Raw genomic sequence first — 20726 nt, forward strand, 5'->3', positions numbered from 1 at the left:
ATGATCTCATTAAAAAGCTAGAAATTTGTTTGTTAAAAAATTTCTTTACTGTGTCAGCCCCCAAAAATAATTTGGCCAATATCCGCCACAATTTGGAAGAGCTTTACTGACTTATTTTATAGGAGGAACGCTCATACAAAGTGCTTAAAAGAAATTATAAATAATCTTTCCCTAAAACTATGCTTATAAAAGCTTATGCTCATTAAAATTCATAATTTATTTTCAACTTAATTTAATAATTTTCTCAACTTAAATAAATGCTTATACCCAACACACTAATGCTTAAGTGATAAACGATCATCACTATAAGCATTAATTCCTCTAAAACTTCCAGCTTAATTTTAGGAACTAAAAACGTAAAATTTAATAGATTTTTTCATTATGCCGATTGCTGAATGAAACATCATTATTGAGAAAACATTTCCTTAACACAGTATTAATGTTGATTGGTGAATAAACAGTAGTTAATACGAAACTTTAAAAAAAACCATTAGCGTTATTTCATCCAATTAATTTCATCTGATTAATTAAGCTGTTAAAGAAACCCAACCTTCATTTAGTTTTTGATTCAGTTCATAAAGAACAATTATATGTCTAGTGCAATCTTGGTCTCATACTGTAGCCAGTTTCATTTCACAGTTCCTTCCTGTCCAATCTGACATCGCTTCATGCTATAAGCACAGCATCACCATTTCATATGGTTAAAGCTAAAGGTGCAACGGAAGGCCACAAAAGGATGATGACCAAATATTATTTTAGTCTAAATCTAAAAACACTGTAGGTGAAAATCTGCAATACAAATCCATAACCTCCCCACTACTAAGCAGGAAACTTTTCCTGATAAAAGGGAGATCAAAATCTTTTCCTCTTCACTCTTGAAATATCATCAAAACTATCATCATTCCAGACCTGTCCACCGTGCCTGAAATTCTCTTCCTGCTCATCCATATTCCTGGTTCTTCTAGGTGGCACATTTGCTGGCCCCCTACCCCCCTTAATCCTTCTGTCAAAGTCCCTCTCCCTCATGTTGTTTCCTCTGTCATGAAAATCTGAATCATCTGAACAGAATCTATAATGTTGCCTAGGTCCATCTTCTGCATTGATGTGAAAATTCTCTCCAACATTATTATTATAAGGAGGCCTAAAAGTACGCACAGGTCCTCGTCTCTCACCAAACCTCCTCCTCTCCTCACCATTTGCTTCACCATTGAGCTCAAGCATCCTGCCACCAGAATGCATTGGCCCCCCAAAGTAGTCAGTATCGTTGTCCGCGCGATCTCTGTGATCTACAACATCAAATCTCCTATTGTTTCTGATTAAAATTCGACCAGATGGGCTTCTATTGGAAATCCCAGGTCTTGGATGTCCGTGATCTCTTGCAGAATCAATGTCCCTCATGTCATTTGAAGGTCGTGACATGAATGACGGGGAGTCATGCCTCCTCACCACTCTCTCCCCAGAAAAAACTGGTGGGGATCTCATTCTGTCAACTCTGTACATAGGTGATCTTCTGTGACTACAATCTGGATGGTTACCAAAACCTTCTGGTGATCTTCTTCTGGGGGACCTTCTTCTTGGTGATGACCATGGAGGTGAGCGACTCCGTGATCTGATGGGCGACTTTGAACGGATTTGGGGAGGTCCCCTCCTCTGCATAGAAGAAAAGTTCCTACCACCTCTACTAAACCGACTCTCCATTGCCTCAAATTGTTGTGGCCGGGAGTACACAGGATCCATAGTATCATCAGGGTAGCCTCTCATAAATTTTTCATTATGCCTCACACCAACCAACTCTGAACCATCACCACCCATACATCTATTTGGACTAATAGGTCTCGGATTCCTATGACCCATTTGGATGCCATCTCTTCCTCCTGGTGAACGTCTTCTTGGTGCAATATATGAGCCATCATTCAAGGGCTTTCTTCCTAACCGAGCATTACTAGCATATGAACCATCAGGTGCATTATTGTACTCCATATCAGTATCAGCCATAGCAGATGCATACTTTGGCCTGGGCCCACGGTACTGAGTTGGACCATTGTAAAACTCACCAGAATATTCACGATCAGAATCCCATTCACCCCGATGTGAATCCATTCGACTATTCATTCTTCCTCTCCCTCGCACAAAATTCATTCTAGAGTTTCTACCAGACATATCTTGATGTCTTTCTCTTGAAAACTTGTGAGGGCTGTCAACATAAACTTCATCCCTGAAAATCAAAATATGAGGGAAAAAAAAAAGACTTGAAAAAATGAATACAACTCAATCAATAAGGGAAAACGGTATAGGACCAAATAGTTTACCTTCCTCTGTGAAATTTTTCACCATCAAGTGTGTCAGGCAGCACATCTCTTCCAGGTCTTGATGACAATGACCTGCCTGGAATGGGCCTAGTTTTACTAGGGGATGAGGAACTAGCAGCTCGGGACAGATCTATAATTCTTCCTTGATTACCACCATTATTAAAATCTCTGGCTGAATCATCATCAGTATTTGCAGATCCTTCCGTCTTTGGAAAATTGATATCATTTTCTAAGACAGTATCAGTTGTTTTGATAACCTCTTCAGCACACTGAACAACATCTACCCCATGGCTTCCAATATTAGGTTGATCAAAAGGTAGTTCTGTCTCCTCAGAGAAAATTTTTCTTTCTGAAACATCAGATAGTTCTCTTTGCAAATCTTCATCAATTGATCTCCTATCCGTTGCAATATTAGAATTGTCATCATCAAAAGCAATATTAGAATTGTCATCATCAAATGACTCTTGAACACACATATTTTTATCTACCACATTACCAAGCCTCTCAACCATATGAATGTCCACACCATCTTCTACACTATTAATTTCACGGTGGATTCCAGTCTTATTATCAATTTCCGCTACATGATCAACAATGACACTCACTACTTCTTTCTCCACCTGTTGATTTTCATAATTACTAGAATCAGGATGTTCCACTTCTCTTACCTCACAAATGGTCTCCTCCACTGTGGAAGGATCTAGTGGTTCTCGGACCTCACCGTCTTCATAATCATCATCTTCAACATGTTGTTGAGTATCCGCACCAACAGTTATAGCATGGTTGTCATCTGACTCAAAATCAGAATCATAAGAATCATCTTCTGACAAAGTAATTTTTTCTTCATCATTAACACAACTTTCACCACTATCTCGTGGATCAGGTGGTGGCTCATTCATGAGTTTCAATCTGCAACCCTCATGATCAGCAGCATCTTTAGTTAAAATGGAAGAAATTTTTGAGCTAGGATCACTCAATACTGTACCATTATCAACCATAGGTGTAACAACGGTTTCTAGATGAACCGTAGGAGGAGAATGAGCTCCATCTGCAGAAATTTGTGGCACCTTCAACAAGACCGGCATTGGCATTGGCATTGGCATGGTAGAAGAACAATTGTCTGACCCTTGTGGCAACTCTTTACCAAACTGATCAGTACTACTCTCTGCTGTCTTGGACCTTTCTTGAGGTTCAGATTTAATGAACATTGGATCCACTAACTTTAAATGGCTAACCTCTGATGACTTGGAAATCAAAAATTCTTGTTTAATAGCAACATTATCTAATGGTTCTGGCTTTACTGACCTAAAACTAGAAGTACTTGCATCACCAACAGTAGCTACAACATTTGAAAGGCTCACAGCGGGAATAGCACTGCCTGGATTTAATTTAACAGGAAATCTAGAGGGCTCCTCTGCATTTTTCTGAAGATAAGATGAAAGAACTGACCTAAAACTAGAAGTACTTGCATCGCCAGCAGTAGCTACAACATTTGAAAGGCTCACAGCAGGACTAACACTGCCTGGATTTAATTTAACAGAAAATCTAGAAGGTCCCTCCGCATTTTTCTGAATACGAGATGAAAGAGAAGCTTTGTTCTGCTCTTCCAATGTGTTTTTCTTTAAAGACTCAGCAGTTCTTAGTGGTTTCCTGTCAGATGTTAACAATTTCTCACCCAGCGCAGTACCCATCATTTTCATCCCATCACTAGAGGTTTTAACTGAACCGGCATGAGACCCAAATTCTTCCCAGGCATCCATTGTAGTATTAAGATCCCAATTTGCCCGGTTAGAATGGGACTTTGTTATATCACCACTAGTTTTAGTATCAGTATTCACTCTGTGAGGACTGCATTCTTCCTTGCTTAAAGATAATTCCAAGGAGACAGGTTCTACTTTCTCAATTTTCTCAATTTTTGTGTGACTGTCTTCAACTTCTGGACTTGCAACAGCTGGAAATAAGTGCTCCTTTAAGCTTAAAGATAAACTAGAACTTTCTGGAACATGACTCTCTTGTTTAGACAAGTCTTGGGCATTCTGTTTGCTCACATCTGCTCCAATGCTAAGTGCAAGAAGACCTTCCTTTGCAGCCAATAGGAGTTCAGGATTCCCCTTAATCATTTGGGATTCCATTTCTTTGTTGTCACCTTCATTCTGTATCACTTTCACCTTCTCTATACTATTCACGATATCCAAAGTACACGGTTGAGTTTCAAGGACTGGTTCCTCAACTTTGGGCACAACCATACAAGAGTTGTTTCCCACCACATCAGCCTTGTTATCATCAGAAATTGTCTTTCCCACCACATCAGTCTTGTTATCATCAGAATTTGCTTTTTGCTCCATATTAGCCTTGGTATCATCAAAACTCGCTTTCCTCTCTTCAAATACAGGGTTTTCAATAGTATCAGATAAGCCAGCAGAACCTGCAGAAAGGGTTGAACCCTGTGATTCCTTTCGCAAGGCATCAGTTTCTTCAGGAGGCGAGGCCTCTTCCGAAGGAGATGGAGAAGCTTGGAGTGAAGGGAACCTTCTTTTCTTGATTGGTGCACCGGCAGATCCTTGAGAAGTGCTTGAATTTTCTTTTCGTTGTAACTCAGTTTCTTCTTCAGACACAGGTGAAGAAGGCTGAATCAAAGGGAATCTCCTTTTCTTGATAGGCACACCTGCAATGAAACCACTAAACTGCCCAGCAAGGGATTTTACCCCGGTCTGTGAATAGAAGATCAAGTAATCAATATCCAAAATAGAACAAATTGGCATGGTTCTCTAATCGTAGTTAGCTGTAAATCAGAAAGAAATAAACACCTCTTCATGTCCTGAAACAGGCATGATTCTTCGCTAAAAGCTCACAAGTCAAAACCCTTCTTTCAAAATTCAGCTACTATGACTTAATAGCAAATCCTCAATATATAACTATTGAAACTGGCTAAAAATTTCAATCATCGGTAGACAAGTTCATCTTCCAACAGCCAAGCCTTGTGTATCCAAGTCAAGTCAGCTCTAGTCTTTAGTCTCAGCTGCTTTCAGGATAAAGACAGACCAAAAAGAAGCTGGAACCTGCAAAACACAACACAAATCTGTAACATTAGAATCCCGCCAATAATCAAAAAGCTTAAACTGATAAACATTGATTCAATCAAAGTCAAAGCAAGTGTCACCCAAAAACTGAATCAAATCAAGCCATCATCTACCAAAACAAATAGATCCAAAGCAAGGTAGCACCAAAATTACATCAAACCCCCAGAATCCAGATCAGTCCTCACTAAACACTATGAAATCAAATCATCCAAAACATGCAAAATGAACTAAAAAACTAATTACCAATGGCAAATCCACCTCACAAAAATCACCAACAAGCTAAAACAAAATTCACCAACCAAAATGAACCAAAAGTTGGAAAACAATCTCCTCCCATGACATCTAATAATGTTTCAGGCGGAAAACCCACCATGAACCTCACAACTGCTCAGCTAACATCATGAGATGAAGGAAAAATGCAAAGAAACAGAGCTGAACAATGACAAAAACAGCTGAGTTGAAATGAAAAAAACAGCTAGAAAACCCGGGGTGGAAGAATTAGATCTAAAGCAATGAAGAGGTAAAGTGAATTGCACGGCATATGGTGATAATATAAATACCATGAAGAATTAGTGCTGCGGAGGAATTAAAGCAGTGTAGTTAAAAACTTTGAGATCTCAACGAAGAGAAAGTATTGTATACCTGGGAAGAAAGATGGAAAAACAAGTTTGTTGGAAAAGGGGTTTTGTTCTAGGTCAAGCTCTCTCTTTCTCTCTCTTGTCTGCAACTTCCACGAAACGATAGTGGGAAACAACAACGAGAAAGAGATAACAAAGGAAGAATCGAATCTCTTTCTCGAATCTCTTTCTCTCTCTTATTACACACTCTCTCTCTCTAGAACTAGGGTTTGGAATTGCGTTCCCACGCGATTTTATTGACTTTTTGTGCATTTGGATGGAGGCTTATCTTCGCTGATATATATTCTATTCTATGCCACCGACGTCACGCGTCAACCACCGCTCCGCCACGTGTTTTCATCTCAACGTGTTGTGTTTTCCTCCGTTGATATCTTATCTTTGAATCTCACCCGTTCGATGTAAGGTTCGTGTCGCTCTCCCACCCACCTAATTTTCAAATCATAATGCGGTGATAAAAATAAAATAAAATAAGATAATAGTGAGCTACTAAATTGCAACTTGCACAAAATATTATCTTTAAAAAAAAGACTTTAATGTCTTACATTATTAAGTATTGAATCTTGATAGTGATTGGATTATTGAAGTTTCTTGTTCAACTCTTAAGTTTTACCTGTCACATGTTTCATGATCAAAGATGATAAAAACTAAAAAAGTCATCATTTTGAGGGTGCTATCTATCTATATATATGTTTTTTTATAAGCAATATGAATTATATTGAAAAGAAGCATAAGGGGTATTTCAATCCCAATACAAGTAAGAGATGATGGAGGAAAAAAGATTGAAAAGAAGTCAATACAAAGCAAACCTATTAATGCCAAAACTAACCCATCCAATACCCCTTGGAAAAAGGCAATATAGAAAATGCCTCATTAAAACCTTACTAGGAGAAAACCCATTTGGAAAAACCTAGAAAGGAAAAAAAGAACCAATTTATAAAGCCAAAAGGAATTTCCAAAGGAGATTTACAAAGAATCAAATTAACCCCAAAAAACCACCAAGCCCAAGAACCAATCTACACAGCAGCCAATCTATACTGCCATATAGAGCCAATTTTCCAAAATGAAACGACCTCCACCTGCAAGCTCCAACAGAATTGATGTTCCACCTAGCAATACCCTTTAAATGAACTTCAACATGCAGAATTCAATTGTATTGCATTACTGATTTGAAAAAAAGGACACACGAGCAGGCTGTATTTTATGAGCCTTCATCCCCTTTGACAAAACATGATAGAATTAAGCCAGCCTAACAATTTAGCACTTCAACACAAATCTCATCAGATATCACACAAGCAAACCAGTGGTTCATTAAACCACTCAAAAATAGAATGATGAAAGTTCCTGCTACGAGCTCTTAGCCAATTCCATGCTTTTGATTTTGCAGCTTCAAAAATACTCTCAGCCTCCAAGCTTTCTCCCCTAAGAACCATTGCATTTCTCCCAATCCACAAATGCCACACCACCGCTAACCAGAGCGCAGCTATGCCCTTCTTTTTAGCCAGGGTCCAGCAAGATACAAATTGATTAAAGTGACACAAGGTATCTCCAGGCAGCACCAAGCAAATCCCAATCCACTTCATGACCAGGGACCAAACTTTCCAGGCAAATGAACATTGAAACAGCAAATGGAAGGTGATCTCTTCAACCAAACCACACCATGACCAAGAAGAGTTCGCAATTGGGATATTACGCCGAATAAGATTTTCTTTGGTCGATTAATAAGCACTCGCCAAATATGTAAAGCTCACTTGAGCTTTTGCATTAAACACATTAGAAAAGAGTATTAAATGCATTAAACCATATAATTCTCATATTAAAAACTAAAAAAAATTATTGTCAATGTTAAAAATTAATTTTGTTAAAAGAAAAACTGAAATTGTCTTTAGTTTTGCATTTGATAAATATTAAAAATTAAAATTAGTTAATAATAAAATAATATTTTTAATAATAATGTAGATAAATAGTTTTAAAATTAAAAAGCGCCGTTAAAATGTATTTAAAGTTAACTATAACATGTATGTGCATTATTGAAAAAATATCTAATAATAATTGTTTTCTATGATATATTAGTAAAAATTACTTATCCATGAAAGGGTTGTTCTCATGAATCATTTGCTAGTAATAATATTCATCTTTTGTTGTAAGAAAAAAAATCACTTAAGGAAGCATAATAGAGAAAAATAATAATGGTCAAGGTTGAATAAATGTTCGTTGTGAGAGGCATATTCATTTAATGTGATCGTAGAAGATCGAGAGATTATAAGTCTCTTGGCTATCGGCTTTGAGAAAAATTAGCAAATTTTATGTTTCACTTATCATAATTCTAAAATTTAAAATTTATTTATTCTTCTTTACCTTGACAAGTCACAACAAATGACTTTCTTGGTAAAAAGTTGGATTGGGCGAGCCCTCCACACCCTAGAGGAACTTGCCCAGGGACGAACAAGACCTAAAAGAGAGGAACTCGCTAGGGGCGAGAGAAAGGACTTAAGAGATTAGGGACCCCCTTAGGGCAAGCGCCAGGGGCGGTTGATGTATGTAAGGGATTTGGACCGAGCGAGGTACGACCCAACAAGCCCCATTAGTGGCAAAGTTAGGGTTTCATGTAACCTCTATAAAAGATGACTTTATGATCATTGCAAAGGATCATTCGACATTTATTCTAAAGGATTAGGCTATAACTAGACTCTTGCTTTATTAGGGTTTGAGGTTTATACCATTCTTGAGTGTTCATTTCCAGAACAAAAGTATAAAAAATGATATTAAAATTTATTTCATGACACTAGCACTTAACATTTTTTTACGTAATTTAAATATTTCAAATTGACTTTATAATTTTTCATAATCTTTTAAATTTTTAAAAATCATTTATATGCTAATAATTAAATATCAATAATAAAATTTGAGTAATATTAATTATTTATAAAAAAAACCTAATAACATTTATTGAAATATCTTAACACAGTTTTTTTACATTTATAATTAAAAAATATTTATTTATTTATTTAAACTATAATAATTTATATATAATGTTAAAAATATTGTAAGTAAACTCGTGCAACGTGATAGCAATTCCGCAAGTGTACGGATTGATCGAAGTAATACAAAAGATTGTCGAACCACAGGGATAGTTGTTCATCAATTGCTTCTAAGAGTTTTGTGTTCAGAATGTGAAAAAGAAAGCAATATAAGTTTGAGGGTTTGTTGTGTTTAACACACTTGTGATGAAGAGCAAGAATTATAATTCAGATAAAGAAGTACTCTGGACAAAGCTCCACTTAGTCCAATTATGGTTCTCAAATCAAATTCTTATATGAAGTTCATAATCCTTATCCATGATGTTATAGCCTCTACCTCTACTTGTTAATTCCTTAATCAAGTAAATCATTCAATTTCATTTGCCAAACCTAATGCCTTAGTGCCTAGTCAATTCAATTGAAGAATGAAGTTTATAAATTCAGGCCAACACAATAAGTTTCTACCCTTATTCCTAAGTGATAACAAACAAATCAATCTAATCCCAAGTCCCTTAATCCTCACCAACTTCCGTTGTGCAAGAAGAAAGCAAAACACTTGTATGCACTCAAGAGAATATTGATTCAGAGAAAAGATACATGGAAAAGAAACTTTATTCATATAAGAAAATAAGAAGTTTAAACCATAATCAGAGCTAAGGTTCACTTCACCCAAAGTACAAAGAGAAACTAGCCAAGCATGACTAGGAAATTCATAATGCAAACTAAAGGAATAAAAACCTGAAATAAGAGGGCCAAGAAGCCTCCCACAAGCTCCAAGAACCTAAACCTATAAATTTTGTTCAAAAAGTTACAAGATCCTTAAAAGAAATAACAAAATCCCTATTTATAGAGTTTCCAGCGGTAATCCACGCATGTGCGGGGTCTCCACCACGCACATGCGTGGGCAAGACGCTCAAAATCGCACAATTCGCAGCATTAGATTTTGCCACCACGCATGTGCGGGGTCTCCACCACGCACATGCGTGGCCAATCTGTCAATTTTCAGCTTTTAAGTCTGTTTACCACGCATGTGCGTTGCCATAACGGCGCACATGCGTGGTCTTCACGTTCCAGCCCCTTCCTCATACAGAACCACCACGCATGTGCGGGGTCTCCAACACGCACATGCGTGGTCTTCACCAGTTTTTTCAGCAGCTTTGTAACTCCCTTTCCCACAATTATCATTGCTCATTACTTTGCCTTCAGCCATCATCATTAGCCATCAAGAGTCTATCAAACCTGAAAAACATCTCAAGAACTCTATGAGAACAACCATGTAACTCCTGAATATATCTCATTAATGAATATTTCATCAATCCCCCATTCAATCCAGCAACCAAAAATCCCCAAAAGCTCATCAACACTCATAATCTCACAAAGTTTCAGTTTAAGTCTGACCAAAAGAATTAACCCCAAACTAAAACTAATAGAAACTAATAAAAAGACTAAGTAAATAGATTAAAAAAATCTAAACTAATGCAAATGCATTTATGAACTAAAAAGGGACTTAACTTGACTAATAAATCAATAAAGGACTAAAAAGGTAAAAGAAAGAAACAAGAAGGACTCGCCAAACATAGAATAAACCTCGGGTCATCACAACGCACGAGTATAATATCTAGTTCCCTCTAACTTTGAGGTTCTCACATGTCTACTAATGAGTGCGATCACTTACAACGAGCGGATTAATTACTATTGTCGACAGTGAATACACTGTGTTGATAAAAAAAAGTATTGATTCATTCATACTACATTTTCTCTTTTATCTCATTTTTATTAACATTTTCTCTCAACCTCTCTTCTATTAATTTCTATCACATCATATATCATTATCTTTAATTTCTCTTTATTCACTTTATTTATACATCTCATAGGTAAAAGTGTATTTTTATATGTGAAGAGAACAATGTTCTTTATCAAGCGTGTTTAAGTTAAAAATGTTATTTTGCAAAACCATTTTAGCAATATATTATAAAGGTTTAATAGTATTTTCTGTCTCTCACTTATCACGATTTAACATTTATTAGCCTACAACGTCACTCACGTTACTAACTGTTGTAGTTTTGGTTTTTCGTCAACTTTTATCCAATATTTAACGATTTTTAATTAAAAAATAAATTAAAAACAATGCTTGAAGAACAGTTTTAAGTTTTCTAATTAACAATTTTATGCTTTATTATTTTTCTTAATTAATTTTTTGAGAAAAAAAAACTCGTTAATATTGAATGGAAGTTAAAGAAAAACCAAAACTGCAACAATTAGTAAGCATGATGGATGTTGTAAGCTAATAAGTTTTTTGAGGGATCAAAACTATCAAGTTGTGATAAATTAGGGATAAAAATGCTATTAAGCCTTTATAAAAGAAAAATACTAAACTGTCCTTCACATGCACTCATATAAAATTGTGCCAATTGATGCTCCTATGCGAAGTGGGAGAACAAATAATTAACAATACCAATGATGAGAAAAACAATTAAAATGCCAACTTCCATCCAAGTATCCCTCTTGCTTCTTCTCCTTGTAGTGTGTTTCAATAGCTCAAGTTTTGCTGGTAATTCTCATTCACTACCCATCACTACTACTCAATATTCTACCCATTTTCAACCAGATCACCAACAACAAAGCCTTAATGACAGCAACATTAACATCCTCTTCCTTTCCATTGTGAATGATTTGTCACCTGATTCAGATAGACTTTACTTCATTAGCAGCTTCCAAGCAACTCAGTACCTTTTGGAACCAGGGAAACCTTTCGTTAAAATAACCAATTTCGATGTCAAAGATTGCATTATGATATGGGACCCCGTCCCGGTGTGTGCTAAATTCTATCTGTATGATCCTAAAGTTGAAGGAGACCATCAAAAAATCTTTTGGTCAGCTAGAAAAGATGGTGTGTATCATAGTTGGGATGAAGTGAATTGGGATAAAAGGGCAGGTTGGGAAACCCAAAGTTGTTCCTGAATCTTATTAACAATGTTCCCTATATGAATAAAAGTGCATGCATATTGTTGTTCTAGTTTCTTCCCTGCATATTTTTATTTTTTTCATATTTAATTTATTAAGTGGTAAGAGTTTGAGACATATGAGTTGTGTAGGAGAGGTCTTGTGATCGATTCATAGCGGGTGTAATTTATTTTTTCGATGTACCAAAAAAATATTACATTTAAAAATATATGTGCACTCGTCACCAATATTAAATATAGTGGCATATTTTTATTTTTTTCATATTTAATTTATTATGATATTTTAAATTCCATTTGAAAATATATGTTTACTCGTCACCAATATTAAATGTAGCGGCATAAGAAGTCAAATATAGTAATAAATATGATAAGATCATTAATTAACATTTTGGTCTCAGCAATTTTGTTCAGTCTTATTTATATTTTTTAGTTGACTCGAAATATATTTATATATAAATAATAAATAAATGTCGACCAATGAGCACCTAACATATGTTACATCAAAACTATCCAAATTTAGTATATATTGTTCATGTGGGTGCCAAGAGAGAAAATAGAAATATCAATATCAAACATGATGTCTTCTCTAATTCATACTACTATTCTATTGTCTCTTTTTATTGCGTGTTTATTTAATGACTCAACGGTTGCAAATTCTATCAAAGGTTGTGAAACTCCAGCTCCCTTACGCCTTCCATCAAATGAGTCAAATATCAACTTGCTTTACATTTCCATTCAGAACGATTTGCCCATTGGCTCAAGTCCAGTGGCTTTCAATTACAATGGCGAAGGTTGGACTGATATTGAAGAAGGAAAGGTTTTCACAAGACTAGACAATTTAAAACCTAAACAAGGTCAATTGATTAGTGCTGAACATTGCATCAATTTCTCTATCTATGATCCTAGCTTTGAGGGAATCAATCATAAGATTTATTGGAAATTTAGACTCGAGGGTTTGTATCACAGCTTTGATGAAGGGAGGAGTTGGGATAGAAAGAAAGAATGGAAATATCCTTGTTAACAAGTGCTTCACTTATACAGCTTAATTAAATTAATAAATAGTATTTCTGCTTCTTGTAAACAAGATGAAGATATAATTTCCAATAAATGGTTTATCTAGTTCTAGTTTCTTTGTTTGTTGGTATATATTTAGGGTCCGTTTACTTTGATCATTTTCTATTTTCATAAAAATGAGAAACAAGACAGAAAACACGTTCACTTCACTTTTTGAAGATGCTTAATTTTTTTTTTTCTAAAATTAAACGACTACAAATTCGAAAAGAAACTAATATTGTTTTGGTATATTATTTGAGATAACGACTCGCTGGATGCATGTTTGATGCTCTTGCGTTGATGTCATATTTGAGAATTTTTATTTTAACATGTTATAAATTATTCAAAGCCAATCCGTATAGAAACTATCTTAATTAAGAGTGTGTTTATTTTTTGTTTCAGCCAATAACATAGAGATAGAGTATAGTACATATAGTAAAGGGATTGTCATAAGAGAGAATCTAGGGAGATGAATGTGTAATTGCCTAAAGAGAGAAAATAACCGCTTAGAAAGAGAGTAACTGAATTTAGAGTCTCTTATTGATAAATGAGCTAATAGTCTCTTACATGTGGTAACAGCTTCATGTTTATAGGCTAGGGCTAGGCCTTGTGAGCTAACTATCCTTATTGGGCCTCGCGAGGGAGGCCCAACTCTGATCTTGCGTGATCACCCCAAGGCGGGCGACCTGGACGAGGCCCTCTGGGGAGCTCGCCGAGTCCATTTTTTAACTTAGAATTCATTTTTTAATTACAAATTTATTTTTTAAAATTTAACATATTTGTTTCAGTTTTTGTTAAAATAGTTACTTAGAAAAAAAAGCAGATATCATATTATTTGGAAAGCTACTTTAATGAGTTTATCATGAAAGACTATCATGACAAGAGGGAAAATATAACGTGATTTTAGTTAATGTTAGCAAACACAATTCAACTTCGTCGAGGGTTAGCTTAAGTGGTAAGAATTATGGTACATATATAAAGATTGGATGGGATAAAGAATGAAAGGTTCAGGATTCGAACCCTAAAAAATGACTAATTTTCTAATATTATTAACAATTAACATTTTTTTATAACAAAATTTCAACTTATGTTTTCTTTATCTCTTTTTTTGGTACAGCGGAAAGACGTTTTTTTTTATCTCTAGAAACTAATCTATTGTTTTTAAACAGCTAAAAATCATTTAGCTCAAGTGGTAGGAGCTGGGGAACATGAATTGAGTAGAGGAGGTTCAAAGATCGATTATTGACGGGTGCAGTTTATCTTTCAAATGTAAAAAAAAAAACAGCTAAATTTTTTTTTCCAAATCTGAAACAAAAAAAGTCTTGATGTGCATCACACGGTCAAAGTAATAGTATTTATTATTATAAAGTATCATTATGTGATTTTAATTTTCTTTAACCAAAATAATAATTAATTAAAATTATCTTTTTTTTCCACATCGGAAAGAATTAATTAAAATTATCTTTGAATATATTAATAATTTTCAAAGTCAAATATAACAAAAAACTACTAATATAAATTTAAAAAATAAATTAAATTTTCAAACAAAGTAACTCAAATAATATTTAATTAATAATTATCCTTAAATACATTTGTCATATTTCGCAATACATTTGATGATTTGCCGAATACATTTATTTTGGTCAGACAAGCTTTAAAACATCTTCTTTATATAATATAAAATATTGTTGAAATTTTTATTTTTTTAGTTGACTCGTAAGATATCTTTAGATAAATAATAAATAAATTTCAACCAATGAGCACCTAACATATGTTACATCAAGACCATACCAAACCTAGTATATATAAGTCATATGAGTGCCAAGAGAGAAAATAGAAAAATCAAATATCAAACAGGATGTCTTCTCTAATTCATGCTATTGTATTGTTTCTTTTTATTGTGTGTTTGTTCAATGACTCAGTGGATGCAGATTCTGTCAAAGGTTATGAAACTCCAGCTCCCCCAAGTCTTCCGTTTAATGAGTCAAAAATCAACCTACTCTTCGTTTCCATTAAGAACAATATGCCCATTGCCTCCCCAATGTCTTTAAATTACAATGGCGAAGGTTGGACTGAAATTGGTGTAGGAGATGTTTTCACAAAATTAGACAATTTAAGTCCTAAACAATGTCAAATTAAAACCTCCCACCGTTGCCTCGACTTCGCTGCCTATGATCCTAAATTTGAAGGAACAAATCAGAAGATTTATTGGAGTGTGACAAAATTTGGTTTGTTTCACAGCTTTGATGAAGGGAGGAGCTGGAATAAATTTAAAGATTTTAAATTTCCCTGTTACTAAATGCTTCACATATACAACAAAATTGAATAATATTTCTGCTTCTTGTAAACAAGATGAAGATATAATTTCCAATAAATGGTTTGTGCAATTCTAGTTTATTTGTTTGCGGGTATTATTTAGGGTCCGTTAACGTTTGCAATTTTCAATTACAATCCAATAAAGAAAAAGCATTTCAGCATGCACGATTTCATTTTTGAGCCATACCACATTTATCTGTTATTTAAGACTCGCTCTATTTTCATCCACTAACCTCCGAGTTGTGACTTTGATTCCGGTACCCTTCACAAAATTAAAAATGAAAATTCCTTCATTTAAGTTTCAACGCAAAATACTTGTATGAAAACAAATTATTGATATTAGACATATATTTAAGAAAAAACCTTTCAAGTGAAACACGCAAGCTACACTACACCATAATAACAAAAGGAACGTACTTCCATTGATGGAATTCATTCATTCCAAGGTGTTATCCATTTTCAGTGGGGAAAAAACTATTGTCGCATGACAGAGAAGTTCATCCAGTGGGGAAAAAAAATCAGTGTATGCACACATTTAAGTCATATCTCAGTGACACTTTAAACATCTTACATATGTACAAGTCAACATGGAAAGCAAGTAAATGTATGGAACATTTTCAATCAGTAATCAAGCCCAAGTACGCAGACTCATGAAATATATGCCTTCATCAGATCCCCGTAGTTGCACTCTACACCTGACCTAGGGCAGATGATTCTACCATTATTCTTCTTAGCCATCTCTTCAAGAGCCTGCAAAAAATCAATAAAACATGAACTTAGCCTAATACTTTATAGGCATATATATATAGTAGAACATTTAGAATAGCAGGGACCTTAGTGCTGTAGACATATCCGTTGGGCAAGACTTGTGGTGGGTTCTCAGTGTCCATTAGCTCCTTTGTTATGTAGCAGACAAGCTTTGAGTGATGCTGCTTTGAATATGGTAATGGCAAGGCTAGTGTGCGGAAAGCCTCCTGCGATAGAGGGTCCTCTTTTGTGCAATCGTCCTCGTAACAATATCTTTATCAAGTCAAGGAACATTAATGTATACTCATTAGCATAAAGATGAAAATGAGAAGCACTGAGGTGGCAGGAGCCATACCAAGGAAAAATTGTAGGAATGCTAATAACATATCAGTAAGAACTTGAGAACTACCATATAAAAATCAAGTGTACCTTAGTCACCAAAGAAAAATATGATTTGTATACTGTAGTAGCTGTACCATAAAATAAACTACTACGAATATCATGAATTGCTACATAAAGGGTCAAAAGACAAGGTTAGCATTGCCAAATGTAAAATGAAATATCATATGATGAATGTCTTGGAACTGTTAAATATGGAGGATTTTAAGATACCAAGACAACCCATTGAGGAGAGTCCAAGTGGTTTTAAGATTTTCATTTTTGTGTGTGTGGGGCAGGGGTCAGTCATATGCATGCAAGAGAGATGAAGCATGGCAATCCCCAAAGGATAGGGTATTTAGCTTAAAACACTGTACTAGCAGATGATAGTCTACAGTTCAAGTTGTTAAGGGATACGGAGTCTTGAGAGCAGACAGGCCAGCTTGCAGATAGATATTGAGCAATGGCTCTAATGTCATGCCATACAACTTGCAGAACTCCTGTTTGAACTGGTCAACTAGATAATCCCATTGCTTAGCTTCAAATAAGACCTGTAAAATGTTATGCAAAAGAAATTGCAAATAATTCTCTGCTGAAATGGTAGGTCCCTAATAATAGAAAATATAATATCAAGCAAAAAGTCCAGCACAGAAAAAAAGTATCAAGACGCACCATTATCATGTTGATGATAAAACTTCAATGGAAATAAAATAAGCATAAAGATTTTGTTCAATAAATGATAGGAAAAAATCAAAATTCACACGAATAATTGTTCTTGTTTCTTTCTTAATCAACAAAGTAAGAATTTTGCTTGACCGTGAAAAATGGGTAAGAGGTGCATAATGTATGATACAAGCCACGATGATTATTAAAACATGTAGGATATATTACAATTTACTGCTAAACTCAGCCCTAGGTTTGTCATTTACAAGTATTAACAACTAGAAAACATCATGAAACAGTCACAGTTCATATCAATTAGATAGAGCCATTAGCATATTCCTTTTTATTCCTTTTTTTTTCTGTAAGAAAACTACAGATACTTTTAAGAATTACACGCTCTTCAAAAAGAAGTTCATAATTCTACAAAATTTCAAAATAAAAACCACAGAATCTTCCACCTCCAAATTTTTCTGTTGTTGATACAAACTAGTTAACAAATCGTAAAGCATATCAAGAATCATGTGTCTACCTAAAAAAAAACATTATTTGTCCAGCTTTTTAGAAAAGCATCAATAAATAAAAAAACTCAAATATACATCACTCCACACCAAAAACGTGAACAAAATGGTTTGGACTCCTCTAAAGAAATGGGTGCTCTTTAGAGAATAATGTACACTTTCGAGATTGTGACTAAATACATATACATATATGCTAACTGTGAAATTTTACAAATTTCAACCATTGATTTTTCCGATCAACAATTATAATTTTGCACTTTATCCTTCAAAGTCGGCCCTCTCTCACGTTAGTGAAGCCAAATCTGAATACAATACTAAAAAAACTCAAATAAACATTTAAATATTAGATGCCACTAAGGAAATAATAAACTCAATAAGTACCATAATTCCATCCACACAAAAAAAAAACAATATATATTAATTCATGTTTCTTTTAGACACATGAATGGTTTTATATTAATATTTCTAAAATCATCATGAATCATGTCACAAATGTTTTAAAATCAGAACTTCAAACCATTTGAGAGTGACTGTGAACACCCAAAACCAGAAGAATAAAATGTGCATCCAGTACACGAAGAAGCAAACAGTGTAAGTTTAGTGACAGGTCTGCAAATGTGAACAAGTAGGCATCCCCCCTTCCGAAAGAAAAACAGAGCAAGCAGCATGGTACAAAATGTAATGCCCCTTTTATTTAACACTGCATGTCACTCTTTCCTTTCCAATTCTCAGATGAGGATTGGTGGGAGGAAAAAAGCAAAAAATAAAAATAAAATTTGTTGGGTTGATACCCGATGGCAGGACCATCCGCATTGATGGAAAAATTTGCACTGATTTGTGCAATACAGGCAAAATTCAAAGCCAACTGTGATTCAACAAATGATAGGAAAAAGGGCATAAATCATAAATCAAATCTTTAATGCACAATTCTAACAACTATAGATATACACACGTTCTAACTTGTTGCACTAAAATAAATAACAAAATCAAAGAGTCACCAGTATCACTAATGCACAAAAACACACAAACACTAGGCATGCTCACCTTATAAGTGGCACATTCAGTATCTCTTCTAAAAGCTAGTGTTGCGAGGACTCGCTGCAATTCTTTCATGTGGGTGGCTCCCCATGGCGCAAGATATTTCCTAGCATATGCGACGGCTCTCAAGTTGTTCTCAGCTCTTACCAATTCTATGAACTCTTGAAGTCTCAACTGGAACTCCAATTTGCTCTGTTGCCATTAACCAACTCTAAATTAACAATAGTAAATATGGTTCGATTCCTAATGATGCTTTTGTTACTAATAATAACATCACATGACAAAACCTAACGGTACCAGAGGATATTAGCATTAGGCCATTAGTTTTTCTTTTCTTTTCAATTTTGAACCAGACTTAGACTTAGACCATTCTTTTCGTTTCTTTTGTTTTCAATAAGTTGCAGGTACGGTGCAGCAATTATTAATAAGTTCAAATGGCATTATGAACCTTAGACTTCTTCAGCCTTGGTTTGTTATCAGCACACCATGCTAGGGCAGGTGCAACATCCTTATTTTGCAAAGCATCAATAACCTTTTTTGCTTCTTGGAACACATCAATATCAACAAGATCCTGATGCACAAAGATGAATAATACTACTGTTAAAATCAAAGTGGCACAAAAAGCAGATTGCAACTTATCACATGGAGAAGAATCACAAAGAGCAGCGCATTGCCAGCATCCACAGAGGAACACTATATTAATTACCTGCAAGTTGTTGCATTCGGCGAGTTTCTGTGCAGTGTCATAATATGACATCCTCAACATGTAATCAACAAGAATCCGCTTCAAGCGAGTGTTATTCCATTCTGACAGATTGTCTGCATCAGCAGACTCTAAATGATCGATACGGGCTCGACACTTCTGAGCTTGCAAATGCTCTGCCAGACTTCCTTCCTCCAACTTAACATTTTCACAATTACAACCATGATCATTAATAGCACAACAGTTAATGATCATCAAGCATGCTAAAGATCATAAGTCCTAACAGTAACTATATTACAACTAAAACAAAGTCAGTGTATTTGGTAAAGAATCAAATTATCCACAGAATTTGAAACCAAGAAAAATTGGGCTTAAACTAATCAAATTGAACAACCAAATAGAAACACAAAATTCAAATAATTTCCAATACTGTAACCGTGTGTGCTTCGTGAACAATTCAAGATTTAGGTCAGCAGTTGGTTACCTTCCTTTTGAGCCCTTGCAGGCGGGAGACAAGAGAGTTAAGGTGGTTGACGGCGTCATCGGGGGAAAAGTCAGCGGCGGCGGCATCGGTGACGCCGGAGATAACAGCGGACATCTCTTTCTCTACGGCGCGGTGATTGGCGCGGATGGTCTTCTTGTAGTGCTCAAAAGGGACCCTCAGGAACTGATGCTCCAACTTCAGAGACTCTGTCAATTGAGGGAGGTTTGACGACGGAGGAGCCGTGGGATTGGCGCCGGCGCCGGCGGCGATCGGGGTTCCGGTGGTGTTGTTGCCATTCGGAAGCGAATCCATTTCCATCGTGAAGAAAGGGGAAAATAGAATCTCAGATTGCAATTGTATGAATATATATATACGCTCCTACAAAACAAAATCTATTTCCATGTAATTATTTCGATAATTGTAACTAAACACTAAACATAATTTTTTTTACAAGAGAAAAATTAATAGCAAACGTCATTCAAGTACAACGGCGCCGAATCAAAAGGAGGGGGTCCTTTCAGACACGCCGTTGAGTTCCCCGCGTGATGAGCTAAGTAATCTGGAGTGTAATCCTTCTCACACGGGACGTAGCTGAACGGAACACTCGAACATTACATTAACTAATTTATTGCTTTTTTTAAATGCACTTCAATTAATATTCATTTCTTTTTAGGGGAAGTACGAATTTAGTTGATTAAAACAGAGAAAACCTTCGCTATGAGCCTATAACGCATAAATGATTGCAAAAGGAAAATTATCCCTATCAACTAACCTTTGGATGTTCGGCTCCAAATTAATATTGGAAATTATTTTATTGCT

General features: G+C 35.3%; 2 protein-coding genes across 4 annotated transcripts; both read right to left on the reverse strand.

The window, feature by feature from the left end:
* Positions 1–609: 609 nt before the first annotated feature.
* LOC130717674 (uncharacterized) lies at positions 610–6278 on the reverse strand. 3 transcript variants are annotated; one of them, XM_057568008.1, is made up of 4 exons: positions 6032–6278; positions 5117–5368; positions 2310–5020; positions 610–2215 (listed from the first exon to the last, which is right to left on the reverse strand). In XM_057568008.1, the coding sequence occupies exons 2-4, from the start codon at positions 5138–5140 to the stop codon at positions 853–855; spliced, it is 4098 nt and encodes a 1365-aa protein (XP_057423991.1). In that variant the 5' UTR covers positions 5141–5368; positions 6032–6278; the 3' UTR covers positions 610–852. The 3 variants fall into 3 exon arrangements, with proteins under 3 accessions (XP_057423991.1, XP_057423989.1, XP_057423990.1); XM_057568006.1 differs by having other exon boundaries at positions 2310–5368; XM_057568007.1 differs by having other exon boundaries at positions 2310–5368; positions 5950–6038.
* A 9498-nt stretch (positions 6279–15776) lies between these two features.
* Positions 15777–20374, reverse strand: LOC130716865 (protein MAEA homolog). The gene is made up of 7 exons (XM_057566889.1): positions 19908–20374; positions 19427–19621; positions 19169–19291; positions 18727–18912; positions 16919–17052; positions 16210–16396; positions 15777–16126 (listed from the first exon to the last, which is right to left on the reverse strand). The coding sequence occupies exons 1-7, from the start codon at positions 20223–20225 to the stop codon at positions 16025–16027; spliced, it is 1245 nt and encodes a 414-aa protein (XP_057422872.1). The 5' UTR covers positions 20226–20374; the 3' UTR covers positions 15777–16024.
* Between the last annotated feature and the right edge of the window lie 352 nt (positions 20375–20726).

This window comes from Lotus japonicus, chromosome 5 (assembly GCF_012489685.1).
Source record: "Lotus japonicus ecotype B-129 chromosome 5, LjGifu_v1.2".
Classification (NCBI taxonomy): domain Eukaryota; kingdom Viridiplantae; phylum Streptophyta; class Magnoliopsida; order Fabales; family Fabaceae; genus Lotus; species Lotus japonicus.